The following is a 25333-nucleotide window of genomic DNA, read 5'->3' on the forward strand; positions in this document are numbered from 1 at the left end:
AAAACTTCAAACACAGACTGAGCATCTTGACCCCCTGACACATCCAAAAATCCAATGAAGCACTCTTGAATTTTACCTGCACTATCCACATATCTAACAATGACAGACAGTTGAGCATGGCAAGATATGTCAGTTGATTCATCCACCTGCCATGCAAAAAAAGGAGCAGTCTGAATTTCACTTTTTATATGATCAGAAACAGTGGCTGCGAGAGCAGAGATCAAGTCATTTTGGATTGAGTGGGACATACCAGAAAACACAGCTGATGACTGAAATTGTGTGGCCAAGACAGAGTCATATTTAGCTAATGTTTCTGTAAATTCCCTGTAATTCCCCTTATTTGCTGATTCACTACTCTCATCATGCCCCCTGAATGCCAGCTCCTGACGGCCAAGCAAGGAAGTCACATCAATTAGACGGTTTAGGAAGGCCCTGTTTTTTTTTTTTACTGTTTCATTATGTTTTGCCACCTGAATGCGAAGACCTTCATTGATTGCATGTTCAACCCTGACCCTGCCCAGACAACTTAACCTTGCACATGAACTCACATGTTCTTTGCACTTTTCATGCCTTTTGTATGCCCTGTCAAAGTTACTCAGATCCCCAAAACCCACGTTTGACCAAACACATCCCATTCCCTGAGAAGGTTTCGTCAAGAGGCATGGCCAACAGTACATTTTCTTTGTCACAGCACTTCCAGTCAGCCAGTTCACCTTGTCATACCAGGAGAGCTGAAAAGACCTGTTATTTTTTCCTGATTTTTGCACCAGATCAATCTTGGCCGTTGGTCTGCCCTGCCATTTAATTCTGAGTCTCTCCTTGTAAGGAAGACTACTAAATGGTTTTGCCAAAAGCAGGTCAACAATATTAGCACCGTCTGCGTCTGCCATTATGCACAGCTTGCTAGCTGGCTAGTTTCCCCTTCCACGAGCTACTTTAATTATATGAACAAACTAACTTTACAATGCTGAAACAAGGAGCAAAGTCAAGAACGCTGTGTTTTTTTTATTATTATTTAAAGAATGATTTGTACAAACAAAAATGGTTTATATCACCAGCAAACAATACAGAGTGCAGCAGTTTGTCGTACGACTTCACCTGCAAATCCGCATGGGACTGAACTCGAATCTCTGTATTGCTGATGTATACTTAAGACATGCTGTCAATCAAAAAAGGGGTTCAGCCCTTTAAACAGCTCCTCCAATCATCATGCAGCAGCCCAGCATCCTGGCCCGCCCACTGCTCCATTCACTCCCAGAGAAGCTGAGCTTCCCTGGAAGTGACGATTTTGGTGCATTTATCCAATTACCGTCCAGCTTTTCTACAGTGAAAAAAGCTCCTCTGTGCTTGCCCATAGAGCTCCAGTGAAGCTGGGCTTCAGGAGGGTTTAACACGCCGTGCTGCATGGAAATGTATGACAAGAAAATCGTGTCAAACAATCTACACTAAATACCTAATTCTGAACGAGCTAGTCATGAAGTTAAACGCGTTCTAGCGCACTTTTATTAGATAGATAGATAGATAGATAGATAGATAGATAGATAGATAGATAGATAGATAGATAGATAGATAGATAGATAGATAGATAGATAGATAGATAGATAGATAGATAGATAGATACTTTATTAATCCCAATGGGAAATTCACATTCTTCAGTAGCAGCATACTGATACAATAAATAATATTAAATTAAAGAATGATAATAATACAGGTGAAAAAAAACAGACAATAACTATGTATAATGTTAAATATTAACGTTTACCCCCCCTGGTGGAATTAAAGAGTCGCATAGTTTGGGGGAGGAACGATCTCCTCAATCTGTCTGTGGAGCAGGACTGTCACTGAAGCTGCTCTTCTGTCTGGAGATGACATTATTTAGTGGATGCAGTGGATTCTCCATAATTGATAGGAGCCTGCTGAGCGCCCTTCGCTCTGCCACAGATGTTAAACTGTCCAGCTCCATGCCAACAATAGAGCCTGCCTTCCTCACCAGTTTGTCCAGGCGTGAGGCGTCTTTCCTCTTAATGCTGCCTCCCCAGCACACCACTGCGTAGAAGAGGGCGATATATATATATATAACCAATATAAATACGACAGTGCATATATGAGCATTTATTTTCATTGCACCAGTTGGGGTTAAATAACTTGTTGCCAGCTGAAAGATAATCGCCCATGCAGTAATTATCCAATAGGAGGCTCGTACCTATTTGCTTAGTTAATTCCAGGTGGCTACTTTTTTTTTTGGCCAGGCAGTGTATACATATATATACATGTATACATGTACTTATGTACATGTGCTTTCTCAATTTTTTTATTTTTAATAAATTTGTAAAAATCTCAAGTAAACTTTTTTCACGTTGTCATTATGGGGTGTTGTGTGTAGAATTCTGAGGAAAAAAATGAATTTAATCCATTTTGGAATAAGGCTGTAACATAACAAAATGTGGAAAAAGTGATGCACTGTATATTATATATATACACATACACACACACACATACATACACATATATACACATACATACATACATTGTGGCACGCAGCTGGGGGTGGTACCCAGCCGGGACGCCCAAGAGGACCGGAGGAGAGATCACGCCTCCTCCAGACCACGAGGGGGCGTCCGCCCTGGTTGTGTTGGGGACCAAGGGTACAGGGCTGTGAAGCCCAACCCTGTAGGGGCCCGTGGTCACCGCCAGGGGGCACCCCAATGCCTGGACAGCCCTGGACCTCAGTACTTCTGCCACACCAAGAAGTGCTCGGGGGAGGAGGAGCAGGGACACCCAGAGTGCTTTCAGGGATACAGCCAGCACTTCCGCCACACTGGGGCGTGTCGGTGGAAGATTGCCGGAGCACACCTGGAGCACATCCGGGGGACAATAAAAGGGGCCGCCTCCCTTCATTCAGGGCTGGAGTCGGGTGGAAGAGGACGAGGTCTGGGAGAGGAAACAGGCGGCCTGAAGAGAGGAAAGGCAGTGTGGAAAGAGGCCTGGACTTTGGGGGTGATTGGTGCTGCGGCACTGGGTTTGTGCACTTTAATAATTAAATAAATGTGTGTTGGACTTTTAAATGATGTCCGTCTCTGTGTTCGGGGCTTGTTCCACAACATACACGCACATATATACATGCACACACTATAATATACACATACATACACACACACAATCCTAGAATTTCGTATTGTTACTATCAACTTTTTTGTTCATTTGGGCTGACATTTTGACTTCTGTCAGTAGGAGGAGTACTGTGTGTTGAGTGGGTTGTTCTTGGAGAAATGGATCTTAAACCTTTAATCAATAGATATACAGCACATGTGGAGTTCCCCGCTAATTTCTTGTAACATTTGAGAATGAGTAAGTGATCATAATTAATAATTGTCTGCTTTTTGAAAGCTTGTAATGGGTTTGGGAATTTTGAGAAGAAATCTTAGTTAACTGCAGAAGTATTTTGAGGGTCTATATTCAATTCACAGTGTTATAGAAGCATTGTGTACTTGCTTCCCAAGATGAATTGGTCACAACACCGGTGTAGCGGAATTCTGAGACTGCTTTCTGGAACATGTTTTGTTAGATTCTGTGTGGCAAAGGTGTTATAAATAGTATTCTCAAATCCATTTAATTCAATTGAAACATTTTGAATTGCGAGTGTGAATAAGGCTAAGGCAGCTGAAATAATAAAAAAAAAAATATAAGCACTTATATTACTGTATACTGCGGTGGGTTGGCACCCTGCCCGGGATTGGTTCCTGCCTTGTGCCCTGTGTTGGCTGGGATTGGCTCCAGCAGACCCCCCGTGACCCTGTGTTTGAATTCAGCGGGTTGGAAAATGGATGGATGGATGGATATTACTGTATATGCATACTTCTTTGTTATTTTCCACTCTGAAAAATAAGCTAGATGATCGGATTTTCCTCTAATGCCTCATAAGTTATTAAACCACTGAAAACATAAGTGAAACAATGGACCTGATCAATTTTAAATACACCATACCATTTAGAATATTCATTTTTCCATCTATTGTTTCTTCAGGTTGACGATGGATGGTATCATATTTTTTTGACTAAAAATTATGGTTTCCCTGATAGAATGCTTTGGAAGGACAGGTCTGACTTTATTAATTGTACACTGGGTTACATGAGTTGTCTAGCAGAATATATGGTCAGACATTTAACCAAACATAAGCTATATGTAGAAATTAAAAAAAAAAAAAAAAAAAAAAAAAAATGAAGACAATGAAGGTGATGCAAATATAATTCTTTCTGCTTTGACACACTTACTGGTAGGTTATTAGATAAATAAATCCATACACAAACAAAAACCTGTATCATCTTCTATAACAAACTGACTTACTTTCACACAAAAATAAAACCTTTTTAGAATCAAGTTTTAAGACAGATAGATTGCTTTCTTAAACATAAATGCAAGACCTAACCAACCAGTAATATACATTAAATGTTTTCTTGTTTATGACAATTTTTAACAAATGTATACACAATTAAAATGTATTTGTGTAACTTCAATACTAAATACTCACTATTTAGGGCCATTATATTGTCTGATCCTGGATGATGGAAATTAAGACCCATGCGTCCTGAAAGAAACAATTCGAATCTTCAAATAGATATCACAATTATTCAGAGATTGTTTTCCAAGCAGCACATAGAATTATAAACAACAGAGACATATACAACAGGGTAACAAAAAAAATAGCCTATTGAGATAGGGGGTAGATACAAAGACTGATAAAAAAAAATGTATGCTAAATTGTAATTTATATACATATAATATAATGTATAAAACACATAACTACAATAACTTGCATGTAGTTTCCATAATTGCATCTTTTTGAACAAACAACTGCAGTACATGTACACTAATACAATAACACAGTCTGTATGATATACATCTCTCCCATTAGTAAAATGAAGCAAGTGGTATATCCTAAAACTATTAAAACAGATTACAGTGTTTGCAGAACCTTCTTAACTACCATCCTGCATATGCATTCTTAAGCAAATAAAAATCAAAAGGAAATTTTATTTTGAAGTTTATTCTGTGAAATGCAAAGCTCCAAAACAACTATATATATTTCTTGCAATAAAGATATAAAATTATTTCACAAAATGGCATTTGTGTATACTTACCCACTTTTATGTAACATGTAACAAAACAAACATCATTGAAAGAGTGCTACCCTGCTAAGTCAATAAAAATAATCAGACGTTGCCTTACAAACTACCAACATCGTGTGATTGATGCACTGCAATACTCTGTAAATTTTAAAAGATGACTAAAATTAGTTAGGACATTTTAAAAATGTCCATCAGGTTTCATAAGTTGAATGTCTTATGAAACATCAATATATATATATATATAAAACAAAAATGATACATCAGATAAAAATTATATACATTTGACAGACAGAATACATTTTTGACAAGCATCTATCTGAGAGGATTTCTAGCATCTGCCTCACTTTGCCAAAAATTTTCTTTTATGACTTTTGGTTAAACACAATTAGACTAACATTTTTATCAGCCTTTCAGGCAGTCTTGGGGCTACCATAACTTTTTAGTCATAAATAACACATATGTAGGACCACAGCTTAAGGATCACTCAGCTATCAAAACATATACTAGTAGCATATGACAACTCCTCACTAATGTCATTCTCTACTAGCACACATTAATAGTAAGTACTGGGCAAGTTCAACAGAAGCAAGCAAAATTACAAAAGGCAGAGCATTTTGTGTATTAGGGCACTTTACAGAATACCTGAAGTAAGGATTGTGCTACATACAGTACAAATCAAATAGCTTAAAAAACCTTTGCATCACCATTGTTTAAAAAAGCTTAATTTGATGATTCAACTGTCCATACCCTCAGCAGGGCTTATGAAAAGACACAATAAGTTCCAAATTTGTTCAGCAGGTATAAGTAAATGCTGTGCATGGTCTTTATTTGGCTCTGTATAGCACGGAACATCATTTACCATCAGTGTATAAAATAAAATATATTCTCAAAGCTTAATCCAATTCAGCACAGTGAGGGAAAACCTATAGTTCATCAGCATGTAACATGGTGTTTTCATTAAGAGAACATCATGATGGCACAGTGTTTAGTGCTACTGTCCGACAGTTCCTAATTAGGATTTCCTTTGTGACTTGATCACTGTCTACATGGAGGTCTCCTCATATTAGCAGACATAGGAAAAGCGTGGAAAGTTAAGTGAGAAATCTAAATTGGACTAATGCAAGTGTGAGAGTGTGTACCACACTGTCATATGACCTTATAACGGAGATAGCGTAGGGACCAAAAAAAAAAGTTCCATTAAACATGCCCTAATCCTGTGTTTTAGTTTGCACTAAGTAAAAAAGAAAATCCAGACCATCTCAAAAGATAGAACAATTTAAAAAAAATCTGAGCATCTGCAGAAGTATACTTAATTGTACTTTCTATAGACGTAGCTAAAAATACAAACGAGTGCTTGTGATTTTATAATCGGCAAATGTACATGAAGATCATTTTGAAGGTGCTGAAAGCAACACCTGAAACATATAATTAGAAAAAAAGATTAATTCAGTCTAGCACTTCCCTTCCCCCAAATTTCAAAAGACTGAAACATTATCTTTTTTTTTTTATCTTTGCAAACATCTCAGAAATCCAAAACCTACTCTTATTGCCCATTGAAAATTTGTTTATAGAGGAAAAAAAATCACAATGTTTCATTCCTAAGTTCTCATGTATTCTTTGTAGTTTCTCAGCTACTGTAACACTAAAACATACCAACATACCAATAATTTAAATAATGCTCTTTATATAGGTGCAGGTATAAGAACATGTATAAGAAATATGACAGTTGACCGTTATTTTTGTAAGATTATCAACACCAGTGGTTGAATGCTGAATTCGTTTTATTTATGTACTAGCTGTGTCACTTTGAGTTATTCACCTAGGAAATTTCCTGAGACAGTGTGCCTCTGTTAAAGTGGCGTCAGTTAATCAGATGAATCCGAAGTGCTATGTAATTGAGTACTTTTGTGTATACAATATGTTTTTTTAACCTGGGGCTAATATTATTTCACTGCAGCTCCTTACTCTGGAATATGCTAGATACAATTGGTCATGTGTAAAACATTTCTGCCATAGATCACTTGCTTTTCCTAGTGACTTAACTTTTGTTGATGGTTACTGCACAACACAATATTACTGTATTCTTTTGAACTGAAACAGGTGATTAGTAGGAATAATGGGAATTTTGGGTATAAATATAACATCACACTGTAGCATATCCCATAACAATGGTAGCTTCAATCAGATTTATAACATTTTGATCTGTAATCTTGTACCATTACAAAGTTTGAGGGTTTAGATCAAAAGCAGTCATGCTATATTTTAACTCATTACATACACCATTGACATTTACAGGCTGCACACTTGTGTTGTGTGCAATAAACTGAACATTTTAATAGCGGTGCTTAATTATGACAAAGTTAATAATTTCAATTAACAGTACAACAAAAAATGTACCTTCGCTTGCCAACTGCATATCCTGTATTCTGTTTACACACTACAATACAAGCTTTATTGTGCAGGGAAACCCCTTAAAAAATTATGAAATTGTTAAATTTTGGATTAATTGAATAATTAAAAACTTACTGTTTGATAATGTTTCTTTTTTTTCTGTTACAATAAAGATACAGCGCACACATAAAAATTGTGTCACCGTTTTTTAATACAACTTACTGATATACAAATATTTATATGGAAAACAGCTACCACCACCACTCACCATTTAAAAATGGAAAATGTGTAAAAATGTTAAACATAGGAATGTTAAATTGGGATTCTGCTGTATTAAGAAAACAATGTTGCATGCATATGTAAAAATTAAAATCCGTAATAAAATCTTAAAAACAACACTAATGTAACATTAAGAAGTTAATGTAAACACAACCTGACAGTTCTGCTGTATTGGTATATAAAACCATTAAATGTAACAACATTACTACATAAATACTTCTCACGCTTACTATATATTAACACATTGTTACACTCTGCTGTCAGACTTAGTCCTTGAGCAGTTCTGCACGTATTCTTGAGGAAAGTATTGTAACAAAATGCACACTCGTTAGAAGCACTGCAAGCATATGCTTTTCAGTGCATATTTCTCATCAATATAACAAACCATTATGTTCAAGCATGTTTCCAAAATTCTACTTAACCACAAACTGGTTATGACTGCATAAAATACTGATTGTGGTTTTTTTTTTTTTTTTGTCTGACATTTGGAATAAAGTGAATGCAGCATAACTTTGAAAGAATAACAGCAAAAGGAAATAACTTCCCTTAAACTGACGAACTTTGTTGCACAATTTTAAATTGGAGCCTTGTCTTTTGATAAACAAAGCATTATGACTGCTATTATCCAGTTTTACTTTCAATAGCCTGCTGTGTACAGATATGCATTAGTGTAAACAGGTAATTAAAGGTTATTTGTGTTGCGGACTTTGTTACTGGAACGTAGTGCTGCCTGCATAGCTTTCATGCATTCTTGACTATGTAGTTCATTTGAAATGCCCATATAAATGTTGGTTTGTAGTGGTTTAACAGTTTGCACAGTGCATTTTTGAAAACAAAATATTTCCAAATTAAGGATAATTCTCTTCATTTTGGCACTTAAACATCTAAAAAGTGTTCGATGACTTGGGTTCAACATTACTTATACTCCTCATCTTTCTGAAAACTGCTGCAAACAGAAAAGATAGTGTTTACCATTCGGCATATATTTAGCTCTGTGATGCCTCTGTACATGCAAAGCAGTGCTTGAAGTGAATATACTGTACATATGTGCAGGTATTCTATGTATTACACTGATGTACTGTATTAACATGAAGTAAAAAATAGCACTTGCTCACCATTGAGCTTTGCACCTTCCTTGATCTTTGCTGAACTTTCTTTTCCCATCGTGATCACATCTCTTTTTCCGTTCCAGGACACCTCCCTGTTTTCAGCAGTCTGTCCACCCTATTGGTTGCTAAAATACCCGTCAATCACTTTGCATGGAGCATGTAACTTAACATATTAATAAATAGTGACAAATAATAAAAATGTCAGCTAATTTTCCTTTTTCTATATCATCTGAGACTTTCAGTCAAATCCATCAAAGCATTTCTAAGATATAGAGATATTTAGTTTTTCTTTTGTGAGGATGTTTTTTACCCCTAAATATTGATATATTAAAGATGACCTTTCTTACTGGATACCTAGTGCCATGTTCCATCCTGTCAATTTCAGCTTTTTAACTAAGCAGGAAATAGTGTTTTGTTGAGGAGTTCGATTTATATTTTTTTTAATTATTATTTTGCACATTTTATTAAAATCACAAAGATGCATTCAAGGCTGGCAAAATCTTAGATTAGAAACTATAAAACCACTGAGCTGAATGAATAGAAAAAATGAACTGAACATACATGCTACTGCATTTTTTGTTTTGCAAAGAAACCTTAATTTCAACTGGAAACTGGGTCAATAGGTTCCATCGTGGCTTGTGTGGATTTGAAATAAGAATGCCATTATCCATCTAATTTACAGTCACAATAATAGCTAATCCTAGGATAACAACCTACTGTATTTTTGCTAAACAACTGAGCTAGTCTTTCAAGACTGTCATTATTGGTTCACACACAAAAAGATTTACATCTGTACATGTATTGTAAGTACACTATCATGCTTTGCATGCTTTACCTGGCAATATTCTGGCTTTGTGCACACATATGGCAGTTAGGTACATTCCTGGAAATTCTGTTTTGACCGAATATCCTTGACCCATATTTGTTCACAAAACTCACTTGACCCAGAGATAGCTTGTATCTATGACAGACATTAGTGAAATTCTGGGAGTTTACAGGGTAAGCAGGGGAATGACTGAGGAGATTTGTTGAATAAAAGCACCTAACTAAAACTGAAGGAAAAAAAATCAAATATCTTTAAACAGGTAGCATATGCAGGTAAAGGCCATGCCACATATAGACAACTGTTTTGGCAATTTTCAGAAGTAGCATTCATTTAAATAATCTTAGTGGTTTGGAGGCAATTGGGTGACATTACTAGTGACTCACTCCAACTAGTCCATTACTCACTTTAACAAATAATCTTACGGATGGGTTCTGCTTACATAAGAGCTGACAACCAATGAATGCACATCTGCAAGTACATTGTATATAATGCAGTGATGAGGAATAAGGAATGCAGGTGTTGTGGATATTTTGCATGGTGTTCTGTAGTAAAAAACAGAAAATAAAGTCCACCCCCACTTCCTCACTGCCGTCGTACTTGTTTAACTTCTTTCATGCATTTCTTATTGGATAAGGGTCTTTCTACCATGTGACATGAAACAGAAGAGATGCTCGTCTTTCTGATGTCTTGTGCTTTACATACCAGGGCAGAATGGAAAAAGAAAAAGGTCAGAGATTCTTGCTGAACTCGACATACCTGTTACCCCTCATACAACACAGTCTCCATCAGACAGCATGTTATTGGCTGTCAAGAAAAGGTGTGAGCAGGACTGTGCTGGAAAAGCCATCATACAGTCGCTAAATATGATATGCCCAGTAATTTTCAGGTCATGTAAATTGACATGGTCTGGTGACAAGGTCAGCAAATGTAGTTGGCAAATATAACATAATGGGTAGAAATTGCATATTGTGGCATCGGCTTAGCTGAACTATCCTTTGAAATGGGCGGCAGGTGTTGGGGGGTAAGGCTATTAGGACTCCACTACATGTGAGCAAGATTGTGCCCACAAAGCATGTGCTATATTAACAGATACAGTATACATACAATTTGGAGAGCCCCAAATAAACTTCAAGACAAAGGTGGCATAGAACAGGTAAGTTAAGCTTGCCTGTGATATTTTGCATGGTGTTCTGTAGTAAAAAACAGAAAATAAATAACACTCACTTCCTCACTGCTGTACTTGTTTAAGGTCTTTCATGCATTTCTTATTGGATAAGGGCCTTTCTCATGTGATGTCAAAGTGAATTACATATAAAAAAAAACTTGGTATCTGCAGTGGGTTGGCACCCTGCCCGGGATTGGTTCCTGCCTTGTGCCCTGTGTTGGCTGGGATTGGCTCCAGCAGACCCCCATGAACCTGTGTTCGGATTCAGCGGGTTGGAAAATGGATGGATGGATGGATATTAATGGTGGTTTAGACTGGCTTATGAGTAAAATCAGGAAGGTTAAAATTAATCGCTTTGAGTACTGAGAAAAGCACTATATAAATGTAATGAATTATTATTATTATTATTATTATTAATCACTACGTATTGGAAATTACAGAATAATGAGGGAAGATAATAATTAAGACCTGCCTAAAATTGTGATTGTTGGAAAAGTTGACTCTAGCATAAAATCAGGCTTTTTATTCTAGAATGTGTGCCAAATATGAATTTAATTAAAATTATTAAATAAATATTTCCCTGCTTATGTCTCCGATTATGAAGTATCTTATATTTAAAGAAAATGCAGCTAAATTGCCTTGTTCACTGCATTAAACTTATGAATTTCTTATAAAAGAGGCTGCTTTTCTGCTTTCTTTTCTCTTAAAGCGTGGCTGTGATGGCCTGGTATTTCCACCCAACTTCATGGGCAAGGCGACCAAGAACGGCAAACTTACTAGATGGTTTTAAGCGAACAATCTTCAAAGCAGCTGGAACAACCATGCGCTTCCTCTTATCTTAGGGTGGTGGGATCCCATCAAAGACTTTTAGTCTGTCAAGTGTAGCCTACCCTCTCTTTGTTTTGTGTGGAAGCATACCTCTCACTGGAGCTCTGAAATGGTATGGTCCACGAGATGGATTGGTGTTCATCCTTTTACGGAGAAAAGCAAGGTACTTCAATTTGTTATGATAGAAGTTTCCGGAAATATTTATTCTCTCGCATCTTACTACCACTACCTTGTGACCAAGCAAAACTTGTTTGGCAACAAGGGCGGCCAAATGTCCAAGGAGATGCCCCCTGCCGTCTATGAGCAGAACCTTATTGAAGCGTTTATTTAAGTTATAAGTTAATATGTTATACATGTGAATTTCCCCTTGGGATTAATAAAGTATCTATCTATTACACAGATAAATGCAAAGACAAATCGTTTAGAACCTGATATAAAGGTCATGCTATGTGTAAAGCTAAGCCTTTTTAATTAATATAAGTACAACATTAACATTAAAATCCAGTGTAGTTCAGTTTATCACCTAATAGAGTTACAGTTCCTCACATAGGACTCTATAACATGTGGCACCTAAAGTGTAGAGACCTGCAGTTTGGTTTTTTGTTTAAGCTGCAATTTGAGTACATATTTTCTGTTATTTATGTTATTATGTTATGTTATTATCCATCCATTAATTTTAACCTGAACAAAACATGTCAGAGACACAAGGGCAAGAACAAGTCTTGATCTGCAGTTTTGGATACAGGGCAGAAACAAATCCTGAACAGAACAAAAGTCCATCACAGGGCACAATGCTGGTTAGACCATGGGCCAATATAAAGGAGAAAATTAATATTAAGAGTAATGAACTATAATGACCAAATAAAAATTATTAGGGCTGCTGATTGACTAAAAAAAAGTAATCATAAAAAATTGAGGCAGTGTGACGCAGTGGTTAAGACTTTGGATTTCAAATCCTGCCACTGGCACTGTGTGACCCTGAGCAAGTCACTTCACCCGACTTTGCTTCAATTGGAAAAACAAATGTAACCAATTGTATCTCAAATGTTGTAAGTCACTTTGGATAAAGATGTAAACCAAATAAATAAATGTAAAATTATTAATCAAAATTAATTGCATATTAACCATAATTTATTGTATTTCCTTCTAGCATATTAATATTTTCTATACAGCAAAAATAACTGTTTAATTTATAATAAAAAAAGTTATATTAATTCCTTGCCTGTGCATATTAAATTATTTCAGTTAGTTTATTGAACAGTTTTGTGTAACAGAAACAATGCCCAATGACCACTAACCAGCCCCCCAGGGGTTGCTGTTATATTTGGAAAAACGAATACATATGATTTAGACTGCTGTGTTACAAGACAGCATAACAAAAGCACCAACAATTACACAGACAATTAAATGTTAAAAAACAGTAACATAAAATCATGGTTAAAGATTTATGCACAATCAGCAATGTTATAGTGTTGGTTGTACTTAACTGCATGATACACAGTTGCTACCTGGAAAGTAGAAGTCATCAACTAGACTGAAAATATGTATAGATTGGGCTTTTACATAGCAATGAATTGACAGAAAAAAACTCCAAATATGTATCTGATATAGTTATTTATTTAGATGTTTTAAATTGCACATTATTATAGAATGTAACATATATGATTTATAAAATATTTCTAACCATCTTAACCTTCAGCCCAAATGAATGGAAATATTAGCCTGATCAATTTCCACTGATTACTGCCTAGTTGTATTGGTTACAGAATAATATAGGCTAATTTTGACAATAATGCAGGCTATAGTAGGTAACATACAATTAATTAAACAACAATGTGCCGTGTCTGTGTTGGGGGAAGTGTGAGTAAGGTAGAGGGAATTGAGCAGTTCCACTCATTTGCTCTTTAGCTGCTCGGGCATGAGTAGCACCAACACCCAGGGCCGGCGCCACTATTAAGGCAAATTAGGTATTCACCTAGGGTACAGATCATAAGGGGCAGTGGAGGTACCCAGCTACATGGGTTAGCTACCTGTAGCTAGTTCATCAGTTAGAAACTGATCTACACAGTAAAGTTCTGATCGGAAACTATTATTTGTGTGCTTTAATAGTGTTTTCACCTCAATGTAACTAAGGAACTTTGAGTTATACTGTACAATGTAGTGCAATGCTTTTCAATGGTGAAAATAACTGAATGTGAGATATTGAGGTGTAACTTGTGTAACACTTGGGAATTAACTGTTAAATAATCTCCTATTAGGGAACTGCAGTTTAAATGATGTAGCACTGTTTTCTCCTCGTTATTTTAACAGGGCATTGAGTTATAATTGAGTGTAACACAATGCATTACAAGCAGGGCCGGCACCATCATTAAGGCAAATTAGGTATTCACTTAGGGCACAGATCATTAATTGGGGGTATGCACATGGGTTAGCTACCGAACAGTCAGTTGGCGCACATAAGCTTGGCCTTGGGTGCAAAATAACCTAGCACCGGCATTGCGTACACCATGCTGTCTCAGGTCAGATATCTTTCCATGGGCAACTGAAAAATGCTCCATGGCAAATTTATTCATCGCCAGAGACAGGGCTAACCAAACTACACTCTGTCTTACAGTCAGACCTATACCTTGATTGACTCTTACGTTTCAAAGGCGAACTTGCATTAGCAGATATCACTGCTTGTTGCATCTTGTTCTGAATGTTACACTATACTGTGTGATGTGTTTATTTTTTACCGTCAATATGTGAACTTAGCATAATGGCAGGATGACACTGATGCACAATCTCACTCAGCACAGTGCTAATCTGTCTACAATATTAGCATGACATGAAAATGAAACACACTCTGCTTGTATAAGTGGTTTAAATTTTAATTGTTCTTGGGTTATTCTCTGCACTTTTAAGAGGAAATATATATATGAAAAGACATGTACGAAAATACGGATCAAATCGTTACCCTTACTGATTCAATACAGCATGCCGTATTTTAGGTTCCGACACTGGACGATCCCGTATTATAAGGAACAAGTGGGGACTAACAGTGTGAGTGGATAAAGACCATTATCAAGAAACACCACAGGAAACGATCAAGCCCTATTCACTGGCTTTGATTCATTTCTTTAAGTGTGAAGCATTATAAAATTCACCGGATTAAATTAACACATTTAGTGGCTAAGTTAAAAAATGTAATTGCAGCAACGCATTAATCGCACATGTTAATTGCAATTAATCAGTAGCTCTATATAAAATAAAAATGAAACAAAAAACTGAGTAATAAACAACCTGAAATTAAATTCACATACTTGAAAACTGAAAGATTTTTGTTTCCACTCATTTTTAATTTAATTTATTTTTTAAATAAAACAATAGCTGCTGATCAGTCTTTCCTGTAAGGTGCATGCATGTGAATGTGAGGGCTAGGGTTGATGAGCACAGCTTTAAGTGTACATTTTCAAGTAGTGTAAAAACTAATTAAGTCATCAAAAATAAGAACTAAAATAGAAACCGTCAAAAGTTCATTAAACTAAACTGAAGATGAAATGACCAGTGACATTAGTAAAGAAATCAAATCATTTTAAAAAATGGAACTTAAATAATCTTGGTATAAATTTTTACTAATAATGCTCAGATTTAAGTGTTCACAAAGGTGGTATAATACTAAAGAGAAACTGGCAGCTATAGAAAGGCTAATTACAGTATTGGTGAATTGCAGGACATTTCAGAAGACAGACAAGAGTGTAACTGGATCTAATTTTACAAGGATCTGTGCAACAGGCAAAGATGTGCTTTGTACATAACGATGGACTTGAATTAAAACGTACTAAGAACAACAGGATCATTTTTATTTGGTATATATTTAATTCAATAGGAATCTCTTACTTTGTTGCAATGTGCTTGTTTAGTTGTTGTGGAGTGCCTCCCTTTTCTCTTTATATATGTACTTCATAAGATTAGCCCACATTTCAACATAATATATGAATGTACCTTCACTGGTGAGCAAGAGTAAGAGCACACAGAAGCTAGGGAGATGAACTACCACACCCTGAGAAGAGTTGTAGAAAGCAACAGCTGATCTAAACCAAAACAGACTGCAAGGTGAGTCAAAACCCTTAGTAGCATAGCAGCAAATCACATGGCAACCACAAACTATGAAAAAAATGTATAGACCAAGCAAGTATGACAGAACATGTGTACAAACTAAGGGAGAACTCACAACCACACATGCATTGCTTACCAGCTTAGATATTGGATATATATTAGATCTAATGGATACAATTAAAATTGTTTCTAAAACTTAATTTAGAAAAGTATAAAAATGTATATAAATTTTAAACAATGAATTAAAATATTTAAGTTTTTTTCATTGCCTCACATATTCATTTGTCATATTTTGTTTTAAACTTTTCATAGATTGTGTTCTATTGTTCAAATTTTTGCTTCCATCTTAAAAGCTCTGATTTTATTTAAAAACTTTAATCTATGTCATGCTATTGCTTCTTTCATCTGTAATGTAGCCACCTATTATATACTCCAATACATAGCTCAAATGCTGTGGATATGGTTAATGCAGATAAGCTTTAAATTAAGAAACTCTGTGCAATAGTTAACAGGGTAACAAGCACATGTATAGCAATGACCACAAAAATAGTATAGAACCAAGACATTTACCAAAACACAAATAATCCAAATTCACATTTCACATTTAGCTTGAAACTAAAAAAAACTCTGTCAATCTTCAGTGATTCCACATACATTGTGGATTATACCACTTCATTATTTATCAAAAAGAAGTAAGTAACACACTTACCCATTTTTTCACAATACAGTATGCACTAAATTAGGTGCAGTTCATTTGCAAAAGGAGCAGAGTAGTAGCACAGCAGTTATCGCTCCTGCTTTACAAAACCAGTATTTTGTGCTCAAAGTTTGGCATAACATGGATGTCTATTGGGTACCTGCATATTCTCCCAGTGTCCGAGTGACCTTTTCTTCTGGGTTCAGCAGTTTTCCTGTTTTATCTTTGAAGATGTGCATGTTAAGCTAATTGGTGATTCAAAATTGGCCCTTTGATAGTGTAAGTGTAGATGGTTACACACTTACTAATGGACCGGCTTCTTGTCCAAGACAATATCCTGCATTGTTCCTGATGCTGCAATCAAATTTAAAGTAAGAGAACAAGGGGAAATCCTTTATATTAGAAGGAATGTAATTGCACATTTGGAACCCTGTAGCTCAAGACTCAAACTTGTATAGTAGTTTTAGCTATCTCTGAATTATTATTTTTTTAGACTAGTGTCTTTTAATTGCAATGAACACTGTGGAATTTGTGTCAATAAGCTCTGCTAAGTAAATATGGCCAAGTTACCAAACAGGAGCATGAAAAGAGCTGTCGGCTTACTTCTCACTACTGATTGACAGCTTGCATAGTCATGTGCCAAAACAGAAAGCAGAGTGCACACACTATGGTAGCTAACTTACTGCTGTTACTAACAAACTAATGAATAGGACTAGCATATAGCAATAGGTTAATTATTTTGCATTAGAGCAGATTGTGGAAATCCTCTCCTCCTTTGTCACCTGGGCATATCTTAATGACAATAATGAATATATATTATTAAGAGTCACTTATGTTTTTCAATTTAAAATTGCTGTTATAATGTGCATTTAACCTAATCTTTTTTTTTTGGTAAAGTTTTATTTGCATTTTAACTGTAAAAGTGTTACAATGCTCCGAGTCTATAGTCAATGAAGAACGCTTTATAAAAATTAATTGAACAGTTGTCTTTGAGAAGAGAAAACTACAAATGACTCTGATTTGAGACAAGTATATCTTGTACATTTATTTGATATTGCAGCGTGAGTCCCACATTTTGGTATAATAAACAATGTCACTGCAGCTCTGTATTTTGTAATATCTACATTGCTTCTGATAAATAAAATGCCTCTGCAATGTATGCATAATTTGTTCTCTGCAATGCTGCACTCTGCTGTGCATAGCAGATTCAGTGCTTTCAGCTTGGTGCACTAGATCTCCATTATTTAAGCATGCAGAACATATCTAGCTGTTGTTTCAAATAAAGGCCTCTGTCCACTTCATGAAAATTCATCAAAATTAAAATTAAAAAAAAAAAATCTACATTCGATAATACAGGGCACAATAAAAAAAAAAAAATAAAAAAAAAAAAAAAAAAAAAAAAAAGACGTCAAAACAGTCAAGTTCATTTTTTCCATCTACATTAATCTTAAACAGTGCTCAAATAAGTTAAACTGTTTACCTAAGAAACATTTTTATGTAAAATACAAACCCTGAAAAAGAGAAAATATAAAGTGCAAGGTCTTATAGTGTACATTTTCCCCCAAAAATCATTCTTAAATTATTTGCTTTAACTTTTATTTCTCACAAATAGACAGATTACAATATGCAAGCTTTCGAGGCAACTCAGGCCCCTTTTTCAGGCAAGATGTTGATTACATCTTGCCTGAAGAAGGGGCCTGAGTTGCCTCGAAAGCTTGCATATTGTAATCTTTTTAGTTAGCCAATAAAAGGTGTCATTTTGCTTGGCTTTTCTCTACATTCATAATGGCTAACACGGTACAACACCCTAGTACTATTCACAAATAGACTAAAGATACTGTATGTTGGCACTGTGACAGCATTGCTGCTTTACAGCTTCAGAATTATCCATATGGAGTTCATATTTTCTCAGTATTCATGTATATTTTCTGTAGGTCTTTTGGTTGTTTTCCACATCCCAAAGACATAAAACTTGGGTAAATTGCCACCGGCCCCATATGACACTGTGCCTGTACTCCCTCACGGACTTGCATTAACAACAAAGCTGGTTTCAGTGTAGCACCTTGAAGTTCAAGAGATTGGCTATAGCCTCCTGCCACATGGACTGGAATGAGCAGTTTAGGAACATTGGATTATTGTACTCATTTAAAGTAACAGTCTATCCACATTGTCATGTCCCAGTCAGGGTAAATTAAACCCAGAGTTGTCACTGCTTGGAATGCAACTTTACCTTCATGCATACACATTTCCACAGTCAAACCTTGCTAATTTAGAGTTCTACTTATCAGAGCATGAGTCATGTTTACATCAGGAATTAGCTTGCATTTAGTTATATAATTATTTCACTTCTTTCAGGAATTTTAAACACTATATGAGAATTATTTAGAGACACACTAAAGGAAGCCAAATGTCATATAAATGTTTTATATAACCACATACTGTATTTTCTGAATACTGAGAAAAATCAGGAACAAAAACTGGTTTAAAATAACTACATCACTAGTTGGACCACAAAGTTTGAATGATATGAGGGGAAAAAAAGAAGAAGAAGAAAACAGCCACCTTACACTGCCTGTCTCTCTTTCTCTCGCTCTCTCTCTCTCTCTCTGTGTGTTTTAACACTGGACTTCCATTCAACGTTTGCAGTCCTCTCCATACCAAGTCACTTGGAGACAGCACCACTGTCACACTATAATTAATAAAGTCATTACTGAACACCATATTTGCTCTTCCCATTTCAACAAGCAGCAGCTTCTTAGTCAAGCAACTCTAACTTATAGCTTACCTAAAGAAATTTGTAGTTCACCTAGAAAATATGGTCAGTAGAACAATCAAAAAGTGAAGAATTTAAACTGATTTATAGCTTAATGTTGCTCTAAAAATTACTGGGCAGCTTACTTTTTACAACCCCTCTCGGTTTTTGCTGTATGCAAACCTTGCTCAATAGACACTCTGAAATATGAAATGTAAATCAAATATACAGTATAAGCTCATCAGTGGTCAACAAAAACAAAGAAATTTTAAAATGATGGTTTAATTGAGCACTTTCTTAAATGCAAGTTTATTTTAATTTTATATGCAGACCATAAGAGGAGTACATTAGCGGATCAGCTCAAGTTGGACGGTTGGGAGACAAAGTCAGAGAGGCGAGATTGTGCTGGTTTGGACATGTGCAGAGGAGAGATGCTGAGTATATTGGAAGAAGGATGCTAAGGATAGAACTGTCAGGGAAGACAAAAAGAGGAAGGCCTAAGAGAAGGTTTATGGATGTGGTGAGAGAGGACATGTAGATGATGGGTGTAACAGAACAAGATGCAGAGGACAGGAGGATATGGAAGAAGATGATCCAGTGTGGCGACCCCTAACGGGAGCAGCTGAAAGAAGAAGATACAGACCATAAGATGTTTCTAAGATTACGGTCCACACATAAAATAAGGATGTTCATAAGTGCACTTGGCGCCAGGATGTCTGAGGTCGCAGTTCGATGATCGACTTTGTAATCATGTCATCGTATCTGCGATCTTACAGTATGTCTTGGACACTCGGGTAAAGAGAGGGGCTGAGCTGTCAACTGATCACCACCTGGTGGTAAGTTGGATCAGATGGCGGGAGAGGCTGCCGGACAGACCAGGCAGACCCAAATGTATAGTGAGGGTCTGCTGGGAACGTCTGGCAGAGGAACCATTCAGAAAGATCTTTAACTGCCACATTCCGAGGGAGGCGAAGGACATGGAGTCTGAATGAGCCATGTTCCAAGCCTCCATTGTCGAAGCAGCAGAACGGAACTGTGGCCGCAAGGTTGTCGGTGCCTCTCATGGTGGCAATCCACAAACCCGGTGGTGGACACCTAGGGTTCGAGAAGCCGTCAAGTTGAAGAAAGAGTCCTAACGGGTCTGGTTGACAAGAGGGACTCCAGAGGCGGCTGAGGGGTACCGGCAGGCCAAGTGTGTGGCGGCATCGGCTGTTGCAGAGGCAAAAACTCGGGCATGGGAGGAGTTTGGGGAAGCCATTGAAAACTACTTTCGGTCAGCACCGAGAAGCATCCTGTAGGGTGTGCTCCAAGAATATGGGGTACAAGGCTCGTTGTTACAAGCCATTCAGTCCCTGTACAGGAGGAGCAGGAGCTTGGTCCGCATTGCCGGTAATAAGTCAAACTCATTTCCTGTTGAGGTTGGACTCCGCCAGGGCTGCACTTTGTCACTGATTCTGTTCATAAGTTTTATGGACAGAATTTCTAGGTGCAGCCAAGGAGCGAAGGGGGTCTGGTTCGGTGACCTCAGAATCTCATCTCTGCTATTTGTGGATGACGTGGTTCTGTTGGCTGCAACGGACAGTGACCTCCAGCTCTCACTGGAGTATTTTGCAGCTGAGTGTGAAGCGGCGGGGATGAGAGTCAGCACCTCTAAATCCGAGGCCATGGTTCTCTGCCGGAAAAGGGTGGAATGCTCTCTCCGGGTTGGGAACACATTACTGCCTCAAGTGGAGGAGTTCAAGTATCTCGGGGTCTTGTTCACGAGTGAGGGAAGAATGGAACGGGAGGTTGACAGACGGATCGGTGTGGCATCCGCAGTAATGCGGGCTCTGCAACGGTCCGTCGTGGTGAAGAGAGAGCTGAGCCAAAAGGCAAGGCTGTCGATTTACCAGTCGATCTACGTTCCTACCCTCACCTATGGCCACGAGCTTTGGATAGTGACCGAAAGAGCAAGATTGCAGATACAAGCGGCCAAAATGAGTTTTCTCTGCAGTGTGGCTGGACTTTCCCTTAGAGATAGGGTGAGGAGTTCAGTTATCTGGGAGAGACTTGGAGTAGAGTCGCTGCTCCTCCGCATTGAGAGGAGTCAGTTGAGGTGGTTCGGGCATCTGGTCAGGATGCCCCCTGGACGCCTTCCTAGTGGGGTTTTCCGGGCATGTCATACTGGGAGAAGGCCATGGGGCAGACCCAGGACACGCTGGAGGGATTATATCTCCCGGCTGGCCTGGGAACGCCTCGGGGTCCCCCCAGAGGAGCTGGAGGAGGTGGCTGGGGAGAGGGAGGTCTGGGTTTCCCTGCTTAGGCTACTGCCCCCGCGACCGGACTTCGGATAAGCGGTGGACAATGGATGGATGGATGGTTAAAGCATTCAATAAGTAAACAGACAAAATGCTATTTTTTATGGAAAACCAAAATAAAATGTACATTTTCCCACAAGCTAAAATATTGTTCTTGGAATATTCACAAAACAATCAAAATATTTACTATACTGTGCAGAAATCTTTCATTCACCCCTTGTTTGCATTCATTTTAACTGTACAAGGTATATAGTTATTCTACTCTATCAAGTTTTATATATATATATATATATATATATATATATATATATATATATATATATATATATATATATATATATATACAGTAAAAAGTTTTAGTCTTGCTTTTTAATTATAGTTAAGACTTACAAAATATTGTTTTATTTAAACTGAAGAAAATGTAAGAACACAAATCAAAAACTTATTTAGTTGAATATTGAACAAGCATACTGGTGCTAACACAGCTCAATCTTGGTCAGACTCATTTAGATGCTTTCACTAAAAGGTAATTGGATGCAAGAAAAAGAATATCTAGACATGAGATTAAAATGGGATTATGAAAGGGTAAATAGGCATTGCTGCTACCTTTGTTTTAGCTAATTAAGCATAATTATGTGCACTAAATCAATAAATGTCAAAATAAAGTATGAAGATTTTTTAATTAATCAGAGATCACCTTTTAAATTATTCTCACTCCAGACATTTTAAATTGGTTAAATTAAAAATCTATCTGAAATAAACCAAGTTCCTAGATTAAAATGGCAGCAAGCTCTAAGATGCATCAACAATTTATTTATTGAACACTACAATCAAAATCTAAAGCAGTATCAGGACTTACAGTTTCTATAAAGTATGCAAAGATGCATACACTCATTAAAAATACATTCTAAAATTGTTTTAATGTTTAGTAATTAACTGTGGGGAATAAGGCACTGAAATATGTATCACGTGATTTATTAAACCAGCATGAGACATATCTTTTAAGAGAGGACTGTCATATAAACAGTTAGATTGAAATACATTTTCAAGTTACTTGGTGTTTAAGGGTTATTCAGAAGTAATCCTCAGTGCTGATGGTTAACACAGACAGTAGCTTGGGTCTCCCAAATAAAGGGTAAAATTTTTAAAACCTGAGTCCCAAAACTAAACAAAGAGTCTGTTCAAATGCAGTCCCACCACTGAACTGAGCCATATATTGTTTATGCTTCTCCAGCTACAATCCCAACAACACAGGATTGAGAAGGGTTAGTGGATGAAAGTCTTAAGTATTCACACATGATCTCAGCTGACTGAATTTAGAACCTGTGTTTGTGTTTTGTTACATAAACTAAAAGGGCCAGTTTGTTCAAAAGCCCAACATCCTATACAAATTCACATTCTAATCCAGATCAATTATTGTATAACTAGTTAGGTGCATAAGACCTACGTTATATTAAAAGTAGCTCACGACAACAATAAAAACACACCACTCCCCCTTAATTAGTTCCCCTTTAATTTAAAATTATTCAACAAATAACACATTTGTTAAACTGAACCATTTTTACCTTTAGGAATAATGGATAAAAGCAATATTATTGTTTAAAATAAAAACGTATGTGTTCTAGTGTTGCCTCTACCCAAACTGGGACTCTAAACAAAATTTTCTTGGAACGGCTTTAAACTATAAATAAATAAAGAAGCACACATCACAAACTTAACGTCAAATATAGTTTTTTTTTTTTTTTTGAATAATCAAAACCTGAAAGTGAACGTTTAGAGGTTCATCCAGTCTCTTGCACATCACAACAGCACACGACATTGCATTCAGAAAATGAAGACATCTGTAAGGTCATCACACAATAGCTTCTGTGCAACATCTGAGTTGATGTTGATGATAGCTGTTTTATCGTGTAAAGTTCTATTGTGATCCTATTTCCACCTTTTATTCGCTTTATTTTCAGTAGACTTTAATAAAATGTCTAAAATCCAATACAATTATCACTCTGTGATCAGGTACTTTAGCAATTCACTCCCTTTCCCTTCTAGATGTGTAATCTCAGGCTATTAGACAGCTTAAAGAACCAGGCAGGAATTAAGTTACACAATTAAATACATTATTGACAAAATTGCCCTAAAAATTAAAGAAACTGAATACTATCTGAATATTGGTACCATACTCTTACAGCATAAGTAGCAATGTATCTTGGTCCATAGGCTACTCTCAGCTTATCTTCAGTCTAGCTTCCTTTGCTACCACATGGCCTTGAATATTGATAATGAATATTGAAACAAGCTACATGCTTGTCTCAATATCGCTCCTAAGAGAATGTTGTCTTCTCTTCAGAGTCAGATGGTGAGAGAGAGGTAAAGGTGGAGTGACCAACTTTATACAATTTCCGCCACAGCAAAAGCTACTCCCTTAGTATGACAGGGAGTAAATATCATATATACTTGTGTCTCTGTTTTTTTGTCAGTGCGGCTTTGACATCATGGACCATAAGGTGTATACTAATTCAGCATGAGAAGGAATACTCTATAAAACTGAATAAAAAAAAAAATCAAGTGACGGTGAGATACGAAGAAGGCAGATTCACCAGCGTTTGTGTGTCAGCTTTTATCCCTCCAGATCAGAGAATTTCCAGTTCCATTGTCTCAAAACACCACTCACATCTACAGTTATTCCCAGTTTCAAATAAAAACTAACAGCGTCAGATCCAGACACAAATCAAATGTACGTTTTTATTGTATAATATTAACAATAAGAGCAGCAAAGTACTCAAAACGGAAAATTTGCCGGTGAGCCGGCTTCAAACTCAAGACCTCTGGATTATAAATCAGCGGATCTTACCACTAACACCACCGAAGCTGTCGTGTTGTACTTGCACCTTTTGTGAAAGTGTTTATTTGATATTTGGCCATCAGCCTTCACACATTATACAGTTCATGTCTACATTTTGTTATTTATTACTAAAGCATGAAAAATGTTTCTGTTTTAACGATGTGTTTACACGGATTGTTGTAGACACAAAACACACATCAAATTATTTCCCCTTATAATTCTGGGTAGCTCACTCCCAGATAATCAAGGCAGGAACTGGGAGAACTTCTTGCCTGTTCTGAGGCGGTGGGGGGTGTGGGGGAGGAATGGTATAGCAGGCTGCTTTCTGCGTGGGCTTATCGACACACTCAGAAGACAAAAGAGGCTGACAGAGAGGTGTGAAGGGATTTAAGGTGGGCCAGATTTACAAGTTTTTTCGTTGGCTCTGGTAATTCTAGTGTTAATGTCATACTCAGGCTTCTTGATGCTTTCTTTTTTTTCTTTTCTTTGTTCCTGACTAGTGTTAACTTGTACCCATATCTCTGCTCATTAATGGAAAATAATCACAAGAGGTGGCTGCCAACAACATTAATTTGACAATTCATGAGACAGCAATAACCAATAACGACAAGCTGCACATCTCAAGGTTGTCGCTTTTCCTTAAACGTCAGTGATGTTATGCGACATGCCCAGTTATGCTATGGTTAAGATTAGGATTGTGCGTGGAGCTATCTAACTCTAGTCAAGTAAACCAAGCACCAAAAACACACAATCCAACTGGATGTTCATTGAAGCTTCTGTGAACCCCCAACAGCATCACCCTCCAATTCAGTCCTCCGATCACAAACCCCACACGGAGTATGTGATCTGCATATAGGAAAAGGTGCATCTAATGTGTACCTCTTTGCACATAAGGATCTAAATTTTATACCTTAAAATTTAAAGGC

At 36.9% G+C, this 25333-nt stretch overlaps 1 protein-coding gene and 1 pseudogene across 6 annotated transcripts in view; both read right to left on the reverse strand.

Annotated features, from left to right (window-relative positions):
* cpeb3 (cytoplasmic polyadenylation element binding protein 3) overlaps positions 1-25333 on the reverse strand; it is a 194212-nt gene that overhangs the window by 98615 nt on the left and 70264 nt on the right. For all 6 annotated transcript variants that reach the window (XM_028795348.2, XM_028795349.2, XM_028795351.2 and 3 more), the window contains exon 4: positions 4529-4585. In XM_028795348.2, the coding sequence (XP_028651181.1) occupies positions 4529-4585 (57 nt within the window). The remainder of the gene's footprint in view (positions 1-4528; positions 4586-25333) is intronic.
* Positions 11525-12079, reverse strand: LOC114647427 (60S ribosomal protein L13a-like; annotated as a pseudogene).

Source organism: Erpetoichthys calabaricus, chromosome 2 (genome assembly GCF_900747795.2).
Source record: "Erpetoichthys calabaricus chromosome 2, fErpCal1.3, whole genome shotgun sequence".
NCBI lineage: Eukaryota > Metazoa > Chordata > Cladistia > Polypteriformes > Polypteridae > Erpetoichthys > Erpetoichthys calabaricus.